The 27,566-nt window shown below is 34.8% G+C and overlaps 2 protein-coding genes and 2 long non-coding RNA genes across 4 annotated transcripts; 2 read left to right on the forward strand and 2 right to left on the reverse strand.

The window, feature by feature from the left end:
- The first annotated feature begins 7,942 nt into the window (after positions 1–7,942).
- On the forward strand, positions 7,943–11,690 carry LOC128173513 (uncharacterized). The gene is made up of 4 exons (XM_052839213.1): positions 7,943–8,069; positions 8,464–8,552; positions 9,424–9,572; positions 10,428–11,690. The coding sequence occupies exons 1-4, from the start codon at positions 8,041–8,043 to the stop codon at positions 11,034–11,036; spliced, it is 876 nt and encodes a 291-aa protein (XP_052695173.1). The 5' UTR covers positions 7,943–8,040; the 3' UTR covers positions 11,037–11,690.
- A 995-nt stretch (positions 11,691–12,685) lies between these two features.
- Positions 12,686–15,578, forward strand: LOC128172916 (uncharacterized). The gene is made up of 2 exons (XR_008242384.1): positions 12,686–13,009; positions 15,278–15,578. It is a non-coding gene; the product is annotated as an uncharacterized LOC128172916 (long non-coding RNA).
- A 5,247-nt stretch (positions 15,579–20,825) lies between these two features.
- LOC128172488 (uncharacterized) lies at positions 20,826–22,499 on the reverse strand. The gene is made up of 3 exons (XM_052838280.1): positions 21,945–22,499; positions 21,569–21,745; positions 20,826–21,432 (listed from the first exon to the last, which is right to left on the reverse strand). Exons 1-3 carry the CDS (start codon positions 22,395–22,397, stop codon positions 20,932–20,934), a joined length of 1,131 nt encoding a protein of 376 aa, XP_052694240.1. The 5' UTR covers positions 22,398–22,499; the 3' UTR covers positions 20,826–20,931.
- Positions 22,500–23,692: 1,193 nt separating this feature from the next.
- Positions 23,693–24,831, reverse strand: LOC128173122 (uncharacterized). Its single transcript, XR_008242429.1, has 3 exons — positions 24,765–24,831; positions 24,526–24,603; positions 23,693–24,388 (listed from the first exon to the last, which is right to left on the reverse strand). It is a non-coding gene; the product is annotated as an uncharacterized LOC128173122 (long non-coding RNA).
- Between the last annotated feature and the right edge of the window lie 2,735 nt (positions 24,832–27,566).

Raw genomic sequence — 27,566 nt, forward strand, 5'->3', positions numbered from 1 at the left:
AATGGTTTAAACTAGTGGGTATTGTTTTTTTATACAAAAAAAACACATGTCTCCCCTTCTCCCCAAGGATTGTAATATGGGGCAAATTTAATAAGTGGAAAAGAATGAAGTCAGCTATATGTTAGATATCATCCATATATGATACAGTTTAGAAAATGAATTAACTTGAGACACAAGATTGGTCAAGGTTAAAAATTATGGAGGCGTGCACTCCTTCTCAATACCATCTACCTATGTTCCAAGTTTGAAGCCTTAATGTCAAAAGGTATCAAAGTTACCACACAGACAAAATTTAATTATTTTTTCTTAATTTGACCTTGAGTAAAACAAGGTCAAGGTCAAATATTAATCAATAGTACACCTCAGTGTATTATAATTGTTCTTTGTGTAAAGTTTGAAGTCCTTCTGTCAAAGAATATTTAGGAGGTGAATAATGAAGTTTTTTCTATTTTGACCTTGAAATAAAAATTTAAGGTCAAGGTCAAAAATTTTGGTAAGGTTCAACTGGACTATATACTATCTATGTATGATACAAGTTAAAAAATTGTATGATTAAGAAGTCTTGTGTTATGGTCCGGACTATATTTTTTATAAAACGCTTGACCTTGAGGAAGAAAATAGGTCAAGGTCAAAAATTTTGACGGCGTGCACTTCTTCTCAATACCATCTACCTACGTTCCAAGGTTGAAGTCTTAATGTCAAAAGGTCTCGAAGTTACCACCCAGACAAAACTTAATTATTTTTTCTCAAGTTGACCTTGAGTAAAACAAGGTCAAGGTCAAATATTTATCAATAGTACACCTCAGTGTATTATAATTGTTCTTTGTGTAAAGTTTGAAGTCCTTCTGTCAAAGAATATTTAGGAGGTGAACAATGAAGTTTTTTTTCTAATTTGACCTTGAAATAAAAATTTAAGGTCAAGGTCAAAAATTTTGGTAAGGTTCAACTGGACTATATACCATCTATGTATGATACAAGTTAAAAGATTGTATGATTTAGGAGTCTTGTGTTGTGGTGCGGACTATATTTTTTATAAAACGCTTGACCTTGAAGAAGATAATAGGTCTAGGTCAAAAATGTTGATGGCGTGCACTTCTTCTTAATACCATCTTCCTATGTTCCAAGTTTGAAGTCTTAATGTCAAAAGGTATCTAAGTTACCACCCAGACAAAACTTAATTATTTTTTCTCAAGTTGACCTTGAGTAAAACAAGGTCAAGGTCAAATATTTATCAATAGTACACCTCAGTGTATTATAATTGTTCTTTGTGTAAAGTTTGAAGTCCTTCTGTCAAAGAATATTTAGGAGGTGAACAATGAAGTTTTTTTCTAATTTGACCTTGAAATAAAAATTTAAGGTCAAGGTCAAAAAGTTTGGTAAGGTTCAACTGGACTATATACCATCTATGTATGATACAAGTTAAAAGTTTGTATGTTTAAGGAATCTTGTGTTATAGTCCAAACTCTATTTTTTATAAAACGCTTGACCTTGAAAAATAAAATAGATCAAGGTCAAAACTTTTGGTGGCGTGCACTCCTCCCCAATACCATCTACCTATGTTCCAAGTTTGAAGTTTTAATGTCAAAGGGTATTTAAGTTACGGCTTGGACAAATTTGGATGAAGAAGAATAAGAAGAAGAAGAAGAAGAATAAGAAAGTCGACAAAAACAATATGTCTCCCCTTTGAAAGGGGAGACATAATTACATGAACATTTTGTTGAACTGAAAGATATTTAATTTGTTAAAAAGTAACAGGTTTGACTTTCAGTTGTTTGACGTCAGAAAGCATTATGTACAAAACCTTCAGTGACAAAGAATTTTAAACTTCTGCATCATTTTGTGGGGAAGCTCAACCTTAAGACAAAGTTTCCTTCATTTAATCGAATTGATATGAACGAAATAATTGATTACGGTCTTAACTATAAAATAATGATTAAAAGAGACAACTCTGCAATTTGCTCTTCTTATGGATACGCCATACAGTTTGGTCGTGCAAATTTTTTTGTGCAGATACCGAGAGACAACAATGAAGAGTGTGCTGCTATAGTCGAAATCTTTAAGTGCAACAATTATAGTGTGAAATCAAACAAACTCGCTGTGAAATTGACAAACAAAGTAAAAGTTGTCCCTTTTCAATGCAACTTGACGCCTGGTGTAAATTTATCTATAACATAGATATGAGGGAATCCAGAACATGTCAGAGTCAGTGTTTGTGGGACTGTGCGAGATAGTTGGAACCTCACAACAGGTGGCCATCAGGAGGGAGACAGAGGACATCAGGGAGGTGGTGAAGAGACGAGCAACATCTAATGATGAGAACATTCAGATGTTGAGTGGGAGTAAGAGAGAAGGGTTCAGACTGGAGGGATCAGATCTGGACTCTATGTTCTGGCCAAGCAACCACCGAGTGATCATGTATTTGCACATACGATACACTGCTGCCCTCTTGAAAGTTGACAAAGATAGGATTCAGGATGCAGGATACATGATAACAAATGAAGTCAACCTTAATCCTATCCTATCCTGCATCTTTTAGCAATCAGATTCGAGGATAAATTTCAGAGTGGTTCTACGAAACAAAAAAAAGTTTCGATATACATTTACAGCGTAAATTTTATTAGTAAAACATTTAAAAATTGATAATTATGTTTTATATTTACAAAGTTAAAAAAAAGGGACGCGCGACATTTTTGTCAATTCGGAAACAACATAAATATTGAGTAAAGGTAATATTTTTGGATGCACAATTCAGTTCAATGTTTATACATAAAAAAGTTGTATTGCTTTATTTAAAGACTTAAACGGTATAAAATGGAATATTCATTATACAAACAATTTGATACACAAGTATACATGTATTTTAACAAAAGAAGAATGTTGTTTACTGTCCGTATCAGGTATCATAAAATTTCTCCGGTGTCCAATTACAAGGACGTATTCCATACGAACAAATGAGACGTAAACAAGTTGGTTTTCGCACGGAATCCATAATTACGTGTCTTGTCCTGGAGTAAAGGAGCAGGACACGTTTTCCTGTTCCTCTCAAACAAATTATCATTCACCAGGCATTAGTCCCCCCATACTTCATAATCCCTGGTAAATTTTAACGAAGTCTTTTAAGTTACAAGTGTGATTACTTGAAGAAAACTGAAATTTAAAAAACCCCACAAACATCTCCTTCTCAGAGTCTGGTTTGACTACATATTTAATTGGAAGGTTGTGGTTTGAGTCCCCATTTCGTCCTTTCATTGGGCAACTCCTCGTGTTCGATGGTCGTAGCTTTCACAACAACGTCGAGCTCATTGGGGGAAACATGATATTCATAGAACTTCCTAGCAGTACAAGTCACTAGACACAACTTTATGATATTTTTTTTTAATATTTGAAAACACCTGGAATTCTGAAGTTAGTAGCTTTACTTAAGTAACGGGGTTTCGAGTAGGCAAAAGGCGGTTTTTTAGAATGTTTTTCAAAGCGTAGGTTACTGACACGGAACCGTCAGTGATTAAAAATGGTTTCAACCAACAAGTATATTCCGGTTTAACCCAGAGACCATCCAAAACTAACAACGTTGTACTCGTGTTTTCAGGAAACGTTTGACCATTCCTTAGAGAGCTTTGTCTCCAATCCAATGTAAATTCTTTAGATTTGCCTCTTCTTTCCCCAACTGAGTTGATATCAGCAAACTTAGTTGATCTTCCAAATCCTATGGATGCTGATTAGTTGATGAGTATCGAGTCTTGGCAACTAGTACGGCTATGATGTTCTGAAATTATCGGTTGAGTCAGAGGAGATGGATGAGCTATTTGGACCATCCTTTCCTTGAGTGGCCATCAGATGGACATGCGTGTTCCACCCCTCGCTGTCCATCTGGGGAACACGTCGGAAGATAGGCTGCTACAGGGTCCACTATATTACATTCCACAAAGAGTTTGTGCCTGTCTATTACTGCCCAGAGGAAGGATGCTCCTTCCGAGCTTTTAAATATGCACCAATTCGGAAACATTAGGAGAAGAAGCACCCAGGAGTTCAGGGTTGTGTTTTATGCAGGAACATCACAAACCCTAGGTATTGCAGATGGTAATGCCCATCCTACTGTACATAGAGACGTTACGGACAGGGCAGCAGAAGCCAGAAGTAGAACATCAGCCTCCGCTAAACGGTTATTTAACCTTCCTACTTGTTATAACGCTCAACATTGTAAACCTAAAAACTTTAAAATGACTTCCATTTTTATGTGTTCTTAAACAAAATTTGTGATTTTGTTTATTTTTAAAGGGGGGGGGGGGGTAATGTAACAAATTTGTATATTGTCATTACACAGTTTGCATTTTTCTTAAAGTTTTTACAGTTTAAATGGTTAATGTCATTCTTAGGGGTTTCAAGGGCGATGGTATAAATGCAAGAAAATTCCATGGGAGTCGCAGAGGTGAGAAGTACAATCATGGAGCTTCAAAACAACATTGATGAAAAATTTGAACAAAATATTGAGAAGAGACTCACGGAAATGGAAAATGTCATAGCAGTATTTCACGGCAAAACATGGCGCACCCCAAATAATTCCTGAGTATTCCCCTTGATTGCAGGAGTTTTCTAGAGAGGTGGGTGCCCAGATTGGTTCTGAGATGTAAAACAACACATGTATTTTCATTCAAAACTGGGGTGAAAAAGAAATGTGCTCTTAAAATATTCTTTTTCTAATTTATATTTCAGGAGTGGGTGAACATGCCCATAACATGGCAATGAAGCACCTATGTGACTTCGATGTAAACAAACTTTAATGCCTTGCTGGACTGGTATGTATTTTATGGAATCTGATTGTTTAGTACGAATAGTCCTATATGATGCGAACAAATGAGAAGTTCCATTTAAGTGACTGAGGTGAGACCAATGATGAGTAGTTTTGGTAAGAATATATAGCGGAAATTAATACTGTTGTGACACCTGCATAAATACACGCGAAAGTTATTCTTTTTTAACGCCAGAACAAAAGAACAATAAAAGATATTAAATCAGTATAACCAACTTATTACCCACTGACTCGTATTAAAATGCTTAAATTTCTTAAATCCTTGTAAAAGTTCAACAAATGTTTCTTGTAAAACGAGGTATACTTTCTATTTTTACGTACACGTTAACTTTAATCATAATCGAACCATGTTAGTAACTCGTACCGTATATTCTCATATCATAGATGCTGAATGGAGGTGGGAGAAATTACAGATTTTCCTGAAAACAATTTGAAAAAATTGAAAGAGGAAAGACAAATGGGTTTAGATGTAATTTTTTTTTTATAATTTTTTATTAATTTAATTATTTAGCAACCAAAAGAAAAGCGATGGGAAATAATACTGGACCTACATCTAGGAGAGCACAAATTACATTTCCTGATGGCAGTAAAAAAGTTTTATTAGCACACCGGTTCATGTACTTGTTGCATACAAACACAATACACGTTTTTCATGACAAGCATTTTTCGCACATTTGTCACAACAGTCTCTCCAGATATCCACTACCTTCAAGTTTGGAAGACGCTTTTGTTAAAGGGACTTGGACACGATTTTTGATCAAAATTTTCCTTTTCTTTTTTGTTCATGTATAAAATGGTTAACTTGCTCATTTTGAATGATTGACCAAAATTTGAAAGTTGAAAGTCAAGTTATAAGAGAGATACAGAGGTAAGAAATCATTGTTATGTAAACAAGACTCGAGTCTTAAGTGTTTACAAATAATGTAAAATATGGAATTACCATTTCTTTGACCAAAATGGTTGACGTTCTTTGGCGATGGTTCACCCTGTGTACCGCCGGAAATATATGGGTTTCAAAGCTGGCGGAGGAGGTTACACTCTTTGGGTTGGACTTTGAATAACCCCTGTGGACAGCCTCAAACGTTTGGTTGTTAGTTCCATAACTGGTAAAGGTAAGGGTAATTCTGCTAAATCGGTAGTTAACGAGGTAGCGCTGGTCTTCTTCTGTGTTGCATCCTCCGAGCATGTGGTGGTAGATACTCTTTCGGCCAACAATTTTCTGGCAGTCCTTTGTCAGTTAGTGACTGGCACAGGTGCTCCAACATTTTCCAAGAGTAACAATTTACAATGGCATCTGTGGCATGGCTGAGCACGTTGACCAGCTTATCTGTGTTACCCTGGTGTTTCTTTAAGACTTGCTCGTACCCTGCTGTGCAACGCTTCATATTTTCTTTTGGTAGATTTCCTGTCGTTCGCTGTTCATCCAGCAAACATCCTGTCAATAATTTTTGCATTATGAACAACCTTCTTCTGGGAATGTGCAAGGCGGAGGGTATCCCGTAAGGCCTCCTCCACGGTCTGTCCATGCTATCTGCACTCCTCGGTATGCAGCACTGTCTCCATCAGTTGTAATCTGTCCGATGTAGGTTGGCTCTGAATCACTTAATAAATCCTGGCCTATTTCCTCTGTGGCCAGGACCTCTCTGCCAATGGGCTGACCCATCTGTATGGAGGTTGTGCACTATCCCCGATGATCTGGGCATCTTGTTCCTTTAAGCCGGATGTTGCAAATCTTGTTTCAATTCCAATTATTGTCTTGTCCAGTGTTAAATATTCAGATATTGTTTAAGTGCTTTGCGTTGCAGGCTGGAAGGGGTTCCTGTCTCGGGACCAGTGGAGTGGATTGTTGTATCGTCCGTCACCGTCCACGGCAATTGGAGTTTGTCTTGGGAAACCTTTTCAGGTCTTCTCTGACCATGTCAACAATTCGGGGTCCTACCTTGTTTGCATTACACTGCAAACCACTATATGATGGGGCTGGGCAGTTGAGGACAATGAAGACATCTTGGAGTGTAGTCCCCATTATTGGGTTGTCCAACAGGGCTGCCCACAAACTTAAGTCAGGTTTTGCTGCATTTAGTCCTCTCAGTCCAGTTTCTACCTCCTCGTACAATTGAGTGCTCTCTGTTCGATACGTGCAGTACATGCACCTCAAAGTCTCTTTCCAGCATACCCTTCTCCGTTCCTCGGCATCGAAATCAAATTGTAGGTTGCTACGGCAGTTTGGACTAGCTTGTGGATGTAGTTGGAATGCCTTGTTGGTCATTTCCCTGCATGTAGCAGTCTGTATGTATTGTTCTCCGGGCTAGCTGATTGCAAAGATTGGGTACCCACTCCAGGTGTTTTCGGATCAGGGGCGAAACTTTAAAAGTGACTTGTTAAAGGAATTATGCGATCTGTTGCACATTCACTAGGCAAGAACAACTCCCTATAGACCTTCATCTAATGGCCAGGTAGAGCGTTTTACCCGTACTCAAATTGCTGCTGTGGGGGAAAATCCAGAAAGCGTTGGATAGATACTTACCACAGCTTGCAAGGGCAATTGGAGCATGTATAAACCGAAGTACAGGGTACTTTCCCAATAGGCTTATGCTCGGCAGGGAGGTTAATCTATCGGTTGACTTGATTTTCAGATAACCAGGTTGTTCACCAAAATGTTAATCAATACTTGAAAAACCAGAACAGTAGAACAAAAAAAGATATCAAAAAACACTTAAACCACCTTAACGAGCTTATTGTACACTGACTCGTGTTAAAATGCTTACATTTCCCAATTTCTTGCAAATGCGCCTTGTTTAATCGAATGGTCCATTTTCTATTTATAAGTACACATTAATTTTAATCATAGTCGAGTCGTGTTAGTAACTCGTACCGTAAAATCTCGTGCAGAAAGATTTCTGCGAATCTTTGAGTTGTAATAAGTACAAAACATTTCCCAACCAAAAAACACTGTGCTGACATCATTTACGCTTTAAATCTTTAATGTTTTGACAAAATTAATGAAAATACGAAATTTAACTGCAATCACAGAGAATTCCCTGTACGAATTAGTTTTGACAAGAAGTATTTAAAATGTTCACTCTGGGCGACTTCGGTTCATACTCGAGTACGTACTATAGTTACAGAGTTGCAACCGAACACCGGTAGTTTCAACCCGAATTACGTCATCTGACCTAATGAACTCTACCTTCTAAAACCCAAGCACGCTGTAGAATCACTCGAGTTCTAAGATGGCGTCGGAAAGTGCAAATGCAGATGTGTAAGTTTTAATTTGTCGCATTTATCTTTTATTATATTGAATATATAGAATTATGCGTACATTTTAATCGACCTGCGCACTATCTTGAACAGGGTGGGATTTATACTCAGAAAATTTGTCATCTTGGAACATTTATGCATAAGTAATTTGTTTAACAGTTTACATGTGAAAATGTTAACGGTGTTTAACATTGATGAATATATATATGATTGAAGTTAATACTGAATATATGACAGAAATTTCTTTTGGCCACCTTGAATAAAAGTTTTGAAAGCATTAAATTAGGGTTAATTTTGCTTTTAACATATTCAATGTACCAACTATCACAGAACCAGATTATTGATGTTGACAACTTGACAGTTTAGTAGATTAAAATATGTTAAATGTATTGTAGGGTACACATAACACTCTATAGAGGTACAGAGCAATTGCAAGCAGTCTTATCAAGAGACTTGTACGAGATGGTGAACGACCCTAACTGCGGTAACATTTCTTGATTTACATTAGTGGGACTTTTTGCTAAAATTGTATTCTGGAACATTTTTCAAGTTTTTTTTAAGATAAACATAGTCAAAATGTAATCAAATAAATTAAAGGCCAAAATGCCTTATATAGGATTTAATTATGTTTTGACTGTGTTTATACCAAAAATGACTTGAAAAATGAATTTGGTTTATTTCTGAGACATAGAAAATATAAATATCTGATTAATTTATGTTGCATAAGTACTGTAAATGTATTTATATGCCTTTGCTTTCATAACTTTGTGTAAAACAATAAAAACGAATCTTTTTTAGCTTTCAATTAATTCACAATCTGAATTGTTAATGAAAAGAAAATTGCTCTATACTCTGTCCCAAGATATCCTGGATTCACATTTGGCTTAATTGCTTGATAATTATAAATACCTCAGGATTCAAACGATGTTCATTCGAAAGTATGAAAAATTTCCCAAGATTTCTCAATTGAAACACCCCTGTTAGCTTGTCAGGTTTCAATTCAATGCTTAAAAGTGTGATGTCTACGGAGATTATTTATTGCAGCAAGCCCGGATGATAACGTTGAAAAATTGCGGATGTATTCCGAATGGAGAAAAGATGTAAACATTTCCCATTTTAAATCTCTGTAAGGAATCTGTTTTCGTTCCTGTGAATTTTTCCGAGTGAAAGATGATAGAGTGTCAATGGAATAATTGGAAAATATCCCTTTCAACTATTTCAATTGCACTTCTTTCACAGGTAGTTGTATTTTTAATAAAAATCGTCCAAAATGTGCTGCATAAATATCTTGGGACAGACTATAGACTAGTATCTATACTTCATTATTTTTACTTAAATATTTCTTCACATTATAGACCCAAATCTTAAGGAGCAGGTATATAAAGCTGCGGTTAACAACACGACGTCAAGTGACACAAGTAGACCAAGTACAACGTCAAGTGACACAAGTAGACCAAGTACAAGTAGCAGTAGTTGCTCTTCCCCAGTAAACGGACCTGAAAAGGTAATGAAATAACCATGCATTCCATATTACTTGTATAATTCCTACTGACACTGAATGAATAAATACATGTTTAACTTAATAAAATGTACAGTCATGTTAATGAGAAAATGATTCATAATTTAATTCAACCAATTTGATTCTTAAAGCTGCATGGTCTGATTTTACATCAAATTTTATGACTGCTTTTAAATGATGGTTATGCTAGTAATTTGTATTAAAAAAATAGACTTTGCAATAGTTTTCCCATCAAAATTTAGTGATATTTAGATAAAAAAAGAATTATTTACAAAATTTGACTTAAAAACAAATGACACAAAAGGGTATCATGTTATTTCGCCTCATATTGAAATTCGCCCCTGAGGTTGAGGCGGCTATAATGGTATTAAAACTATGAAATTGCTATAGATAAAGGTCATAATGTTTTAGCGCATCAAAAAAAACTGTGAACGTTTTGTTCACTAATATTTCTTAAGTTTAATTGTTTACAATCGATGCATAACATGCAGATTTGAATAAATCTAATAATTTGGGTGATGAAACTAAACGGTTTCCTTTTCTAAACATTCCCATTATGCAGTTTGGGGTTTTGTTTGGGGTTTTTTTAGTATGCCCATAGAAATTATTGTATTTACTTTGAATATTTCTAACACTTTGAAGGGACACTAATTCTGCTGGTGTAAATAGGCAAACGTCTATAACTGTCTAAGATAATTTGTTTCGATAGAAAATTATTTGATACAGTTATAATGAAACAATAAGACCATGCACCTTAAACACATAAATTGGGATACAGCATTCTTCAAGTAAATCATTTCCTTGAGTTATGTTAGTGATAAGTTTTATATTTTTCGGTAGGTTCATATTTGGAAGGAGTGTGAAGAGAAAGAATTGATCTCCATCAGATCTGACATGGAAGAAGAGTTTGAACAAGTTAAAAACCATGATGTTTTGTGGAATCGGATAACAAAAACATTAAATAACCACAAAGTCCCTGTTACTTGCAACCAAGTTAAAAACAAGTGGAAAAATTTGAAGAAAACCTACAAAAAAGTAGTTGATGATAATCAAAAAACGGGAAACAAGAAAACTACATGGAAGTATTTTGAAGAATTTAATTTACTGTATGGAAATAGAGCTTCAACAACTGCTAAGGTAACATATGACAGTGTAAAGGGGACACTGAACAGTCCACAGTCAGAAGAACGTTCTGGTGAAAATGGTCAAGGAGCACCTGCTTGTTCTGCATCCACATCTGCACATCAGAATACTGGTAAAAGAAAACCATCAACAAGTGTAACTGGTGATCATGAATTAGAGTTCAAAAATCCCAAAAAAGCAAAGTTGGCAAATGTTGACAAGTTAACTGCACAAGGCGATGAAATGATCCAAGAAATGCGAAAACAACATGAGGCAAAGATGAATCGCTTTGACAAGCTACTGGACTTGCTAGGAAAAAGAAATTAAATCTGCGTTAATGTATTTCTCATTCAATTACTGTATTCATTCCATTTTGCCCAGCAAATTTTGTATTATTTAATGTTTGTCAAAGGATCAAATTCATATTTTTTAGTTCAATAGTGAATTCTTTTGTTTTATAATATGACATCAGACTTTGTCCATCATTTTTGTGAATTTTTCTTGATGGAAAAAAATGAAAGCTTTTTGGAAGTTTTTCTTTTAAGGAATATTCATTCAATCAATGTTGCCAAGCATATGTTTTGTATATTTAATGAATGGTTTATATTTATACTCCTCGCAAACAAAGTTTCAGATGGTATTTAGGAATCACCTTGTCCATCTGTCTGTCTGTGCAACCGTGTCGGGTCCATATCTCTCTTATGAAGAAACATTGGATGTTCCTACTTTACATAAAGATCGGTTATGTCATTTTAAAGAAAAATGCATAATTCCTTTCTAGTTTATACCTTGTAATGGAATTGATTGGATCTGAAGCTAAAGTTGACACTGAGAATTCTTGTGATCTGTAAATAAGTGTTGATTGTGAACTTTGGTCATTTTTGCCAGTTGAAGGTCATTAAGAAAAATGGAACTTCCATTACTTTCTAAAAGAGAAATTATTGAATTAATATATTTTCTAAGGGGGTGGTATCATTGTTGAGTTTGCTCATTGTATCTCTAATTATGTCTCCCCTTTCAAAGGGGAGACATATTGTTTTTGTCGACTTTCTTATTCTTCTTCTTCTTATTAGGGTTTTCCGTTTTTCAACGGAAAACCCTTCTGTTATTCTACTGTTTCTTATTATTATTTTTTTTTTTTTCCCGCAAATTTTGTGCACGAGATTTCTCGAACATTTTTTGTCTGATTGCTATGAAACTTTCAGGGTATGTAGATGATATTAATATCTCTAGACGTTTTTTTCAAATTTTTAAAATTCACTTCCGGTTATGAGTTATTGCCCTTTAATTGAAAATTGGGGGGTCTTTTGTCCAGAGTTGATCTCGGGAACTACAGATGATAGATGCATGAAATTTGGCGAAATTGTCGGTAACATTTTATAGTTTTGCTGGCATGAAAATTTTGGTAATTTCTTTGTTAGTTTTTGAGCTATTTGTCGCCAAAGTTTAAGATTTTTTCGGGGCTGAAATTTTGTTGCTTTTTGTATTATAACCTTTAAACTAAAAATATTTTGTTAATACATATAGAACAAAAGTTGTTTAGAATAACGAGAGCTTTCATTTAAAATTAAGAAAAAAGGGCTGGCCCCTATAATTAGGGGTCAGCAGCTCATACACGTATTTTTCTGATAGCAAAAATCGTTATCATTTTATGAAAAAAAATTAATTCAGTTATTGTTAATATATTAAATAATGTCATTTGGTATCAAATTTAATAAGTTCTGTGCCCTATTTTTTTCAAATTTCATAAAACAAATATGTGTGAATCGTAACGTTACATGAACGAGTTAATTTGTCTACATAGACACACAAGCGAACAAATGCCACTTTAAGGCCCAGGCATATACTGCATTACGTTGTGTTGCGTCTTAGATAAATAGTTGTGATTCAATTTCATTTTTTTCATCTATATCATTTATGAATTCAATGAACACACATTATTTTAACGTTCTATGTGCAGCTATTTGCCGGGGCGCCCCTGTTTGTAACCCCCGCGCGCGCGCCGAATGTAAACAGTAACGAACGGCATTGTAGAAAAGAGAGAGCCGTAATGCAGAAGAGAAGTTGTGTATTCTTTCGACGTACAAATGCATTTTCAATTTACTGTGAAACATATGAACATGCACAGGGAACAATACTACATATTTGTTTAAGGAGGATATTTTTCTCGTGTGAATCGTTTACGAGGAAATTCTGACAGCCACACTTCTGTCGACGATCAGCCGTTGATAAGCTACGAGTAATAAAGGGGAAAAGATGGACATTAAAGTGTGTGATTTATGTGGATGTTACTGAAGAAGGTGAGGCTTTTACTCCTTTTAAAGTTTAAAAAAGTTAAAGTTATAATTTAGTATATAGTATAGATGTACATGTAAGTACGTGCACACTGTTTGTTTTTGTTATGGTGTGGGTGTTTGTTTACTAGGCTAACGTGTAATTTTTACATGTTTCATGGATGTTTAGACTCGCTCGAGGTTCATGGGGGACTGGAAAGGGTAACTGAATTTATCTATTTAAAAAAATAACAGATTGTGAATTTTCAACTCAAAATTCAAAGCAGGGTCTAATTAGAAACATATCATATATTCTTGTGCAGAAGACTCCAAATGTAGTCATGAATATCCTGTAGACATAACTTCAAGTAAATAAAATTGTATACTTCAGACTTCAGAGTTAAAACATGACTTTAATATCTTTATGATGCCAATCATTGTATCATTAGAAAGGTTTAGCAGACCAACGGGTACCCGGTACATGTACTTGTACATGTAGGTTACAAGTTAGAACTATGCGTACCATTCTACCAGTTCACATAATTTTTCTTGTTTAGCAGTTATGATGTGTATATACTTAAATTGTCCTTGTTAATGTTTTAAATGTAATTTTTTATTCTCTTTTTTTAATCTGACTACTGGCAGTACTGGCCTGCGAGCAGTTCTCGTCGAGGACCATTTCTCGCTGGTGCACTGTAACATCATATTTTCGTATATAATTTTATGTGTTGATAAAATGACGTAACAATGCACTGGTGAGAAATGGTACTCGGCGAGAACTGATCGCACGCCAATATTGATTAATTACAGACAAAAACTGAAGGTTGCGCGTGTTATTTTTTATTGAACAACATTGTTTAAAATAATTCTTTATATATGTGATGATCAGACCGGTTTGAATACCAGTGCCAGATAGCTCAGTTGGTAGAGCACCTGACTAGAGATTCAGGGGGCCCAGGTTCAAATCCCGGTTTGGTCCTTCATTATTTCTCCCATCCTGTTACAATATTGGTGTTGTGACCAACCCCTGGAACTAACAGGTTAACTCCTGCCAGGGGTGATCTTCGAGGGTGAAGATCATTTAAGGGGGAAGGAATGTGACGGTCAGACTGGTTTGAATACCGGTGCCAGATACATGTAGCTCAGTTGGTAGAGCACTTGACTAGAGATTCAGAGGGCCAGGTTCGAATCCCAGTTTGTTCCGTCGTTATTTCTCCCATCTTTTACATATACATGTATATCAGATATATGACAGATGATTAAGGGTCATCACATGTTTTGCAAGATGCAATAAGTGTTAAAAACCTTTACTTTACAACACAATACATATAAGTGAATATTTATGTTTCCTGTTATTATTTGGTGTGGTTTTCTTGACAGTGTCGCATAAACAATTTACCCGCTCCTAAAACACAAACTTTCTTTTTGTGGATTCAGCTTACCGCTGATTGGCTGCTGTTGCAGCAGACAAGTAAGATATGCACGCACAAAACACAATGAACTTATCAGAGAATGAGTTGAGTTTATTTCAACTGTTGGAATTTGGGGTTGTTTTTTTTTAATGTATACTTGTGACAAAACATATATGTGGTACATACAGCAGTAGCTTTATAAAAAAAATTTTGGTTAGACCATATATACCTATCATGCAAGTAAATGATATTTACAAAAAACTTGCAATTTATGGCGCACGAAATATACGCTAGTTTTATAAAGATTGACATACATGTAATGTACCACATTCTGTGAAAAATAATTTATTAAAAATTCTTCATTAAGTTTACTCATACATGTTTTATGCTTATTACACATAGTATTGTTTTTAAAACATGTAATTCATAAGAAAATAAGCAAAAACCCTTGCTAAATTTATTTGCAAAAAAAAACAACACAGTAGAATTGATAAAAAATGGTATACCAGAAGCTAATACCAGTACATGTACTTTGACTCTGTTCGGTGGGTAATATTCGTTTGTAATTTACGAATTGAAATATTGACTGTTGCACTACAAGTACGGTAATAAACTCTCTCTCTCTCTCTCAAACTCTCTCTCTCTCTCATTTTGATAAGTGTTTATACCTATGAAAATTTTTTAATATTATATTATGACTTGATATGCAAATTTTTGATCTTGTACTGCCTAAATGTTATGTCATGTATTGGGATATGTCATACCTATTACACTGCATGGTCAGTGTATTTTTTCCAGAAATACTATGCATATGTTAATGTAAACACAGCTATTACTAGTACATGTATGTAAACACAGCTAATTATTTTTTTTTTTATTTCAGCTCAAAACAGACTCTTGTTACCACATGGCTTTTACCGGTACCTGTTGATTCTTGTGGGTCAGCTCCTGAGATTAACCTGTCACCTCTATCCACATGCATATTCCTTGTGTTCTACAGACTATTTACCGGTAATTCAAATTAAATCCGATAATGCATAAACAATATTGGAACTTGAAGAAAGCATCATGCCATGTTGTGGTTTGTGTTTGATAAGAAATTATGAAAACAAAATTAAGGCTGTTTATAAAGAAATTCATAATTGCTGTGAAAATTTGTTTTTCAATAAAAGTATGCAATTATGTTTCCTTTATTTTTTATTTCATAAAGATATTTAGATGTGTTTACATAATTGAAAAATCCCCCCCCCCCCTCTATTTAATTGTCTGCATTAAGATTACATGTAGGATATGTAAATGTACATTTGACTTTGAAATAACATCTGCTATGATAATTACTTTTGAAATGAACAAGAAACAACCTATTTCTACCTTTCTAAGGTATATATGCATAAAAAAAAAGTAGAAAAACATGTCAAATTTGAAAATTTGTCATTGAAATCAACTCGATCTGTCTCCAGCTACCTGGGTGTGTTTGAATTTAATTTTAATTTAAGGCAGATGTCAAACTTGTAGGTTGTAACTTACTGTTTTAGCATGGTTAGAAGGAGACTAGAAATCAGAATAGATTAGATATTCACTAAATATGATTGTTAGCTTACTTTTTTCATGAAAACAAGAAATCACAAGCAGGACAGCTGTCTATTTGTTAATTAAAATGGTACAAATCATACAATAAACAAATAAAGATCAAATTTTAGAATCATTGATGATTGTTTTCATATGTGTGAGAAATTACTCAAGGAAATTGCCACATGTTTCATAAAATTAGGTAAAACATTTCAAACCATGACTTTTTATGAAAATCAAAAGATTGGGGGGTGGGGGGTATACATGTAAGGGTATTTCTAAGTGATGTGAAGCTTTTATCATGATTATATCATGTAGGGGTATGTTGGTATGAATAAGGTTTCTTTTTAAAGGTGGTTGAACAAAAGTTGACCTCTAAAAGGTCAGGTAAAGATGTTTTACTATGGAGAACCCTGTAAATCTGTGTTTACTAAAGGAAATTGGAAATGGTGGGTTCACTTAAATGGCCATATTTTTATTAAACCTCAATGGAATTGGCAATATGTGGTATTCTTTTTCTCAGAATTGCATTAGCTTTCTTAGTCTTTTCATAAAAATGTTAGTGTACTAAGTTAAAGGTACAAGGAACAGTTTCGGATAAAGTACCGTCAATATTTTTGTAAAATTGAGAGTGACTGTACTTGAAGGTTTATCATTGTTGCGTAGATTCATGAAATGAATTTTAATGATTATCAATAGTTAGAGGGATGTCTCTTGTTGGAATTGGTAAGCAATATTAAGGCCCCTGATTTTAAGTACATGAGAAGCAGAAATAAATTGTGAAACTTGCGGCTATGACAGATATGTTGACTTTACAGTGAAATTGAAGGTTACAAACGGGAGGTTATATAACATGAAATGTAGGTGGATGGGATATTATATGCCTATTTAGTATTTACTGGGTATGAGGACAATAGCAAGTTTATTGTCCCCAAAGACAGCAACTATTTAATGAGGCAAAGCCAAGGGAAATAGTTGCTGTGGAGTGGGACAATAAACTTGCTATTGTCCGAATAGTCAGTTAATTGGTATTTCATTATACAGAAGAAAACTTTATTTGTCAGCGATGCACAATTTCTTGATGATAAACAAATTAGAGTTAAATCAAACTTTGTATTTAATGATGCGATCTTATTAGGTCAGAGGTGTTCCGAGTTTAAGGTGATATGGGACACTTCCATGTTGTGACGTATTGTTTATCGAAATAAACAATAAAATAAAGTGTAATTATATAAGTACATGTAGTTTCTTTTAAAAAATGGTCACATAACTCCTTAGCACAGTGGGTTAGAGGGTTACTAGGAACCTGTAAGTCATGAGTTCGAATCCCGCTGGGGTTTTTACAATTTTTACCTTTTCAAATATTTTTAAAAGCTATTTTTTGGTTAAATATTGTAAATATTGATGACTATTCACCATGGGCAGATAGCATGGATACTATTTTAAATTAGATAAAAAGGCATGTTTATGCGGGCGCCTTCTAGTGATCAATTTGTCCGTCTGTCCATCCGAGATGGCTTGACAGGAGCATAGCTTCTCTCCCCTTGGCCCAATCTGGCTCATACCTCATCCACAGGGTTCCTTTGGTTGAAGGATGTGCAGTGACCTTGAACCATGTTTTTAGGTATAAGGTTAAGGTCATAGCAGAATTATATATATAAAATCCTTGTCTGGGGCATATCTTTTTTCCCTTTGGTCCAATCTGGCTAATACTCACAGTGTGTCTCTATGGTTAAACGATGTGCAGTGACCTTGCATGAAATTTCTAGGTAAAGGGTGAAGATCATATCGGATCATGCAAAAATCCTTTTTTGAGAGCATATATAATTTCTACTAACCCTTATTTGGCTCAGACTTCACATAAGAAGAGCGTTTGAGTAAAGGGTGAAAGGGTGTGTAGTGACCTTGAACCTATTTTCAGTGAAAAGAAACTGTGAAGGTCATAGCAGAATTATATTTTTACAAATCCTTGTCCGGAGTATATCTTCTCTCCCTTTGCTCCATTCAGCCTCATACTTCACCCACATGATGCCTTTGATCAAAATATATGCAATGACCTCGAATGATATTTGTAGATGAAGAGTCAAGGTCATATCAGATCACACAAAAATCCATATTTTAAGAGCATAGATATACTCTCCTTTTAGCCCCAATTTGGCTAATATTTTACCTTTACAGAGTTTATTGGTTAATGGCGTGCAGTGAACCAAGTCTGTCAATGTGAAGGTCATAGCAGATCTTTTTAAAATTAGTTTTAGATAGTAGATTATTTTCCAAATATGCTTAATCTTGGTCAGATTGAACAAAAATGTATGTATGTTAGGGGGAATGAAATTGAATTAAAAGTTCTATGCCAGCTGGAAAAATTTCAAGTTATAGGTCAAGGTCAAAGCAGAATTCTCTGAAATAACATAAGCGGGGCCCTTTGAAATGTTCACCATTTCAATGTTGTCTGGTTCATAGTAATTTTACATAGAAAATATTCACAGAGGTACAGTAAATTAAACTTTACATCAATAAGTTTCTGACAATTAATGACGCAACGAGCACACAGTACGAAAGGTCAACCCTTTGAAAAGCAGTGAAGAGAAAAAGTTGCTCAGAATTATGTTTTAAACAAAATTGATTTTTTACGTAAATTTTAATTTTGCATTCTGGGTTAAGAAAAAAGATGTAAGTTCAAGATAAAGTAAACTTGTACCTAAAATGAAGTCAAATTTGTTAAGTCGTACTTAAACACATTGGTTTTTTTTGTTAAGTCGTTCTTGAAATGGTTAAGGGTTTTTGGTTAAGTCGTACTTAAAAACATTCGGATTATGTTAAGTTGTACCAAGAATCATTCGTTTTTTTTATCTTTTTGTACTTAGGTTTCTTTGTTACTAGATAAAGAACTCTGCTTCTTAGACGTACTTCTAGCGTTGCTTTCGACATTAGCGGAAAACCCACTCGTTGCTTTGCAACGAGCTTTGCTCTAGTTCTTCTTATTCTTCTTCATCCAAATTTGTCCAAGCCGTAACTTAAATACCCTTTGACATTAAGACTTCAAACTTAGAACATAGGTAGATGGTATTGAGAAGAAGTGCACGCCACCAAAATTTTTGACCTTGACCTATTTTCTTTTTCAAGGTCAAGCGCTTTATAAAAAATAGAGTTTGGACTATAACACAAGATTCCTTAAACATACAAACTTTTAACTTGTATCATAGATAGATGGTATATAGTCCAGTTGAACCTTACCAAAATTTTTGACCTTGACCTTAAAATTTTATTTCAAGGTCAAATCAGAAAAAACTTCATTGTTCACCTCCTAAATATTCTTTGACAGAAGGACTTCAAACTTTACACAAAGAACAATTATAATACACTGAGGTGTACTATTGATAAATATTTGACCTTGACCTTGTTTTACTCAAGGTCAACTTAAGAAAAAATAATTAAATTTTGTCTGGGTGGTACCTTAGATACCTTTTGACATTAAGACTTCAAACTTGGAACATAGGTAGATGGTATTAAGAAGAAGTGCAGGCTATCAAAATTTTTGACCTTGACCCATTATCTTCTTCAAGGTCAAGCCTTTTATAAAAAATATAGTCCTGACCATAACACAAGACTCCTTAATCATACAATCTTTTAACTTGTATCATACATAGATGGTATATAGTCCAGTTCAACCTTACCAAAATTTTTGACCTTGACCTAAAAATTATATTTCAAGGTCAAATTAGAAAAAACTTCATTGTTCACCTCCTAAATATTCTTTGACAGAAGGACTTCAAACTTTACACAAAGATTAATTATAATACACTGAGGTGTACTATTGATTAATATTTGACCTTGACCTTGTTTTACTCAAGGTCAAATTAAAAAAAAAATAATTAAATTTTGTCTGGGTGGTAACTTGGATAGCTTTTGACATTAAGGCTTCAAACTTGGAACATAGGTAGATGGTATTGAGAAGGAGTGCACGCCTCCATAATTTTTGACCTTGACCAATCTTGTGTCTCAAGTTAATTCATTTTCTAAACTGTATCATATATGGATGATATCTAACATATAGCTGACTTCATTCTTTTTCACTTATTAAATTTGCCCCATATTACAATCCTTTGGGAGAAGGGGAGACATGTGTTTTTTTGTATAAAAAAACAATACCCACTAGTTTGTATTTTGCAATTCAATGGTGGACTGTTTTGTTTTATGAAATGGCTTAAGACATGGTAATTATTTTCCAGGATGCCAAATATGAATTGAAATCAGCATTATTGTTTGTTTAATTCTCAGTCATCAATAAGGTATATCATTCAATTTTGTCATACAAATATTTGTTTTTTTATGTTTGCCAAATGTTCCTATTTATGTTTTTATTTCAGTAGTAGATGGTTTTGTTTTAGAAAATGATCTATGATCATTACATTTTCCAGATGGAAAATACATTCTATTTTTTGTTCAGTTATTTTTTTTACCTTGCTCCGAAGGAGAGTGATTTACTTTTTTACACGTCTGCTTTTCTGTCCGTAACAAACTTTTCGTTGCAGTGTAATCAGATATATCAAATATGATGGCTTCTTATTAACTTATGACTGTTTATTTTCACAATTGAATTTTCGAACAAATTTTTGTCACAGTTTTTTCACCAAGTACCCATTGCAGAGTTTTGAAATTTTGAAACGGACAGCCATATGGTGGGAATGGAACAAATCTGACCTCAATTTCCTGTTAATTTTGACTTTGGTTGTTTATTATGTATTTACATCATAGCAGGGGTATTGGTAATGAGCATTAGCTCACATATTTTTTGATTGTTATGAAAACATAAATATTGTTTGTTGTTTTATTGTTGTTTTGGAAAATGAAAACGTAAACAATATTCATTATTTTATTGTTATTTTTTATTGTAAAATTTAAAGTAATGGTATGAATGCAACTGTCAGTTCCAGCGTTTGAGAGAGACTGTTTCATCAAATACACTTATGGTAGTCCTGCCATAATTTGTAGTCTTCTGTTAATCCCATTCACATCATTTCTAAATAAGTTTGGATGACCGTTTCCATCTTCCTCAATGAAATTTTCTACATCATCCTTGTGTATAATGCACAGGTTGTGCAAGATGCATCCTGAAACTATGATAGAAACAATATCTTCAGGTTTATGAACAGGTATTTCTCTCAAACGACGAAATCGCCCTTTAAGATGTCCTATACAACGCTCTACAACCTGTCGTCCTGACGATAATACACGGTTGAAGCGTCTTTGTTGTAAATTCAGTCTGCCATTATCCTTGAATGGGGTTACGAGCCGTGGCTTTAGCGGATATGCACTATCCCCTATGATGAGTTTATCGGGGTCAATACAGCTGCCAGCTTCAGCTCTGGTAAACAGCTCGGAATTCCGCAATACTCTTGCATCATGGGTACTTCCAGGCCACCCAGTGTAGATGTTAGTTAGAAGAAGGGTGTCGTCGCACACAATCTGCAAAATCCCCATTGATATGCAACTTGTATAAAAAATTTTACAGAATTATTTCCGTATTAATACCGATTTTTATTTATATATTTAATTTTTTAAAAATCCTATTTTTTAAAGAATTTTCAAAGAAAGCAAATACCTGAAGCTGCATAGAGGGAAACGATTTTCTGTTTATGTAATCGGGATCTCCTCCAGGGCAGGAAGATAGGCGAATATGTGTTCCGTCAAGGACACCAACTGTGTGAGGAAACATGTAGTTCAGCTGAAACCTTGTAGCGATGACTTGTTGCTCAGCAGAACTTGGCCATCTGATTACCTGGTATTTAAAAAAGATAATAAAAACTTTAAATTCTTGTACATGTGTACAATTTGAATGATGTTAACTTCAGAACTCTGCTTTCGAAGCTTTTTGTACATAAGCTGTATTCATTGTAATTAAAAAGTGCTAACATAGTTGTTATCACATTTCAAATTACAGTGGTACATTAATTTGTAAGTTCTACTTTTATACATACATTAGCAAGACACTCAATTATGATTCTGCAGGTTCTCCCAATAATTCTATGCACAGTTGCAAGACCAACATTGAAGCACAGGCTAACTTCTCTCATGGACTCGGTGTTAGCCATGTAAGACGCAAATATTAACAGCTGTTTGGTAGGTTCTGTCTCGACCAGTCCTCCACAGTGATCTGAAGCTAGCCTGTGTCCAATGTGTACAAGGATTTCCTCGAACATCTCTCTGCTTAGGCGAAAGTGGTATTTAAAGTCGCATGAATTAAACTGGGGTATAATAATATCTTCGGCAAACCCTGTTATCCGAGGCAAATATGGTCGCCTGGAAGCAAACTGACTCTGGGCAATAAGATGCCCTATTGTCGAATTTCTGAGACTCCAAAAGTGTACAATGTCATGGTCATCGTCAAAAAAATTCTCCAGAATAATATATAGCACACCTAAGGTAGCCATGACAGTACACTACTCGTGTAACTCTAGTAGTCAGCTGTTAGTTCGGTTGAAAACCACGTGTAGATGTAAACATCCGGTCATGTGATGACCTACTCGAGTGCGTACTCGAGTATGAACCGAAGTCGCTCTCTTAGGTGGCAGGGGACAGTTTTTTTTATACAATTCATTGTAGCCAAGGGATGCATGTCTTCGGAACTCTGTAACTAGAATTTCCTCAGTTCCCATTCAGCACAAATACCTTTAATTCACTCTTTATAAGGCCAATCACCAATTTCTGAAGAAAATTACTAGTCAAAATCTGTAAAATTCTCTACATACTGGTTTTTATGAGATTTTGACCCTTTCATATTTTGCTAATTTTTCATGATTTTTAAGCTTTTTAGACCTCCCCAGCTAATTCCCTGCAGAGGGTTGACCTTCCGTACCGCGTGCATGTTGCACTATCACATGTCAGAAACTAACCAGTGTATAGTTTACAATGTCCCATTCACCTACTTTTTGTTATTTTACCTCCCGTCTGTAACTTGCAATTTCACTGTGTAAAGTCAGCACAACAGTCATAGCCGCAGGTTTCGCATTTTACTTCTGATTCTCATGTACCTTACATAAGGGGCCTACATATTGCATATCAATTTCAACAACAGACACCCCTCTAACTAATGATAATCATTAAAAATCATTTCATGAATTTTAGCAACACTCATAAGCCTTCAAGTACAGCAACTCTCAATTTTACAAAAATATTGACCGGGTACTTAATTCGAAACTGTCCCTTGCTACCTTAGGTGACAGGGGATAGTTTTTTGGTCGAGGAAATGTGAGGCAGATAGAGCTCAAATATATGATTTAATTTTTCAGTGGATTTTTAAATTTGCTAAAATTGGTTGGCATTATCCTGTTATTCACTTCGCGAAGTAAATAAGTTTGACGTTGTTGACGTTAACGTGTAATGAGTCAGAAGTTTTCACAATGACATTTAATGTGCATTCTTACTTCAATTATACACATTCAGGACAAATTTCCATTCCTGTCATTTTCGGTGTAAACAAGCATATATTCATTTATTCCGTAAAAACATCCATAAGATTTCCATGGACTGTGTTACTGGGGTTTTAGTGTTAGTAATTGGTCATGTTACCTTTTCATTAATATTCATTGTATAAAACAGAAGCCGCCTCCGCTTTCATAAACGTGAGTTATCGTTATTGAAAGAGTTATCCTCTCTGACACAATTTCCGGTTGGATTAATCTACTTTTATGCTAACATGTTATTATTAGGGTATCTAAGCATGTTCGTAATCATTCACTAAATATGAAATAAATGATAAAGATTTTATTCTACTACATTCTCCGTAAACAATAACAATATCCGGTTACGGAAATTGTCAGGCATTAACGATCCCTACTTCTTCCGGTTGAAGAAAAACGAGGAGGCAGGTAAGAATTGTAATTTAACTCTAACAAAATCTATGTTCATCGTCATTAGTGGTAAGGAAATAATGCATAAGTTTCAAATATGAAACATAATTTCAACAAAAGATAAGTAAAACATCTTTTGTATCTTAACATAGATATTTATTAATAATGTAGAAAAAAAGCTTTCTGAAATGGAGCCATCCATCATAACTGGAAATCGTTGTCGTCGTCAGACGACCAGGAGAACGCATCTTTGCAGTATGGATTGACCATAGATGATGTTTCCCTCTTTCTGCCAGCAGGAAGGGGTTCTTCTCCACATATGACGGAGGATGACACACACCATCCTTCCTCCTTCTTTGGGTAGAAACTGAAGTTAAGGAATACCAATTTATGGGTATGTACACACGTATTCAATAATAAATGTTGAAATGTCAGTTATAGTTATTGTGTCATTTATTCCGTAAGAATTTAATTTAAATGAAGGTTGAAAATTTAATATGTTTTACCTTTATCAGATGATTTAAAAGGTTTCCTTTTCTTCTCTGTGGGAGGATTGTGTTTGCTAGAGGAACCTGATAAAGAAATTAAAATGAAATGAATAAGTAATACATTTATTTAACCTTTACATTAATAGGAGAACTTGCTACTCGTTTATAACATAGTACCTGTACTAAATTTAATGAAATTATGTACATTTCGTAGGTAGTACCTTTCTTCCTTAAAACACGAGTGAATTTTGGATTGGAAGGGCCTGCAACTGAAGCTGCGGATGATGCTACCGGGACAACTGTAACATACGACATCACAATGATCATTTGAAATGTATGTATCTATTATGATTGCTGAAAACTGAATATTACAATGGAAGCAGTAGAGTTTTGAATCGGCTGTCTGTTATCTTTATATGTATATATATGTTTTCATGTCCTCTATTAATGTGTGGTATACCTGTTGTAGGGGGAGAGTTTGTCAAAGTTTTGTCTGCATCCGATTCCATCAACAGTCTGTCGACACTATCAAGACTGCATGCCTGCAGGTTCTGTTCCTTGCGAACGCGTCAAGTGTTGTCACTGGCTTTTCGGTTTCTGGGGAATTCGAACTCATCACTGTCCGATATGATTATGCATCCATTTGAGGTGCGTCCATCGCTCAGACTATTGACACTGCTTCCATCGCTCAGGCTGTCAACATCCGATTTGGATTCTGCATCAGTGTTTCCTAAATATTTTAAATTTAACACTAATTTTTTTGCTATTGTTGTTGTACATATATTTCTCTGTTTTTCCACCATTTACATATGTTACAAATGTATTTTCAATCATAATTTACCTGGTCTAATATCCCAGTCAGATAACTTGGAGTATGGAAGGCAGGTCCATGGGTCGAAGAGTGGGGTCTTGTACATGTAGGTCGCAGGCTTGTCTGAGGGATAAACACACTTTACAAGGTCGAAGAAAGACCACTGCTGACCTCCACATTATCTCTGCCAGGTGTCCCTCAAACTGGTTAATCTTCGTTCCTGACATCCTCTTGAAGTGGTCCTTTGAGTGTTTCCATGCTCCCTCGATTCTGTTTGTATGTACATCCACCTCCTGACGTGTCTTCGCGTTAATATATGTTTTCTTGAAAGTGTACTTGTGTGTAACTGTTCATACCCTATGTCATTGAGAGAGCAATAAGATGACCATCCATCGCTGTTAATGGTGCTTCCACCTTCCACATGTCTTTGTATTATTGGAAGGAGTGTATCCTCTGTCCGATCTCCAACTGGATACAATATCTCTCTCGACCATTCCAAATATCCATATCTGAATGAATTTTTTTTTACAGTATTAGTTCTATAATCTCAACATTTTCGTACTTTTAGTGTCAATTTCTTTAACACATTTCTTTCTGTTCCAAGTTTCATTTCAGTTTGTGTACTAAGATACGTTTTTTATATTAACATATATCTGTTACTTTTTAATGTGAATATTTTAATAATGACTTGTTCTCAATTTCGTTCCACTTTGTCTACTAACATAACGTTTAAAATACCAATATTAGTTTAACGTTACCTTTAAACCTCGATTGGGGTCACCTCTGTGGTGTTTTACACGTCTCCCAAATAAGGACTCGTACCAGTACTAGTAAGCTTTTTAGTCTTGCGTAGCTCAAAAGAACTCCTTAAAGAGTTCCCTAATAAAAGATCCCCAGTTCACGGCTGTGGATTTGTATGCTACACCTGAAAATCTGGCACATTGACTTAGAGAGGAGCCATCTAAGTAGCTCTTTATGAAAAGGAAAATGTCTTGCATTGTCAGATTGCTTCTTTCAAAGAAGGAGTTGGCCCTACAAGCCCTGGTGTGTAGTCGATTCACCGTGCATCTAAACACCGTTCCACCCACGCTTCTTGACGATTTAAGAACCATTCTTCCTTCACATCCCTCTGTGTTGCATGAAATTGTCGTCGCCAGGAGACCATGCATTCTAATCCACTGGTATGCTTCATCGTCTGATAGCATCATTAAAGAATAGAAATTCCAAGGATTACTAAAATCGCGCGAAGTCATATCCATTAAATTCTGCCTTTTCCTCTCCCTGAAATTTCCGCCGCTCTTTCTGGAGACATCCATTGCTTGGAACGGAGAAGTACCAGTGTTTTTTCGCAAGTTAAACCATGTATTAAATACTACTTACCTATCACGTGATTTGAAATTGGTGAAAATGACGTAAATATCGTCAAAAAGCAGAGAAAATCAATGGATGACAATGCCCTTGGGACTGCGAGTAATGAGCGGATTTAAGACCTGAGTCTTCAAGAAATTAGAAAATTGGAACAATATATGTATATATATATATATATATATATATATATATATATATATATATATATATATATATATATATATATATATATAAATGTATGAAATGGGGAAAACAAAGAAAAATAGATTGTTTCAAATATTTTAATTTCTTTTCTGTTTTAAAACATAATGCTTGGGCCTGCCATCCAGGAATTTATACTGTCCCATTGCTACATTCCAACCATACAGTTTGTAATTCCTACCACTTTCGAAGAGTCTGAAAATTTAAGATATGTCTTTACTGTACTAATATATTAAAGATATATTAAATTAAACGTCTTCCTGTTAATCGTTATTTTACCTGAACAAGGCTGAAAAATGGTTCTGAGCAGCGCTGTCCCGGGCTAAATGCATTGTTTCAACCCATTTCATGAAAATCGTAGGATTTAATCCATTGATATAGACAAATGTTGTAATCAAGATTCTCTGCAAGTGTTTTAAACTCTGTGTCCAAAATAAGCGTCTAATGAAGAGGGGCCATAACTTAGCTGGACCAACAATGTCTTGAATATCCATCCATTGTTTGTAAATATCCCTGTTTCTGGTGTTCATTATTCAACGTATTTTTACTTTGTGAAATTGTGTTAAATATATTGCTTGTATGCTTATTAAAATGTAAATATCCCGTGTGCCTTCTCTTGTATTGTAAAACATTGAACCCTTCTCAGGAAGAAATGCGATTCAGAACGATTGAAATTTTTTACCTTGACCAACAACAATTCAAGTGCGCCTCATGGGCTATTGATTGCGGTAGTTTTTAGTACATTTTAAGTTTTTGCGTCGGTATTTACTCCTGTTTTTCGCTTCGCTTTTAAAATGAAAACTCATATTTATCAACCTTTTAAAATGTTCATTCCCCTAAAAAATACCAATCCCCATTTTTTATCTATCTCTCCCCCAAAGA

The sequence above is a fragment of the Crassostrea angulata genome, chromosome 2, assembly GCF_025612915.1.
Source record: "Crassostrea angulata isolate pt1a10 chromosome 2, ASM2561291v2, whole genome shotgun sequence".
Classification (NCBI taxonomy): Eukaryota; Metazoa; Mollusca; class Bivalvia; order Ostreida; family Ostreidae; genus Magallana; species Magallana angulata.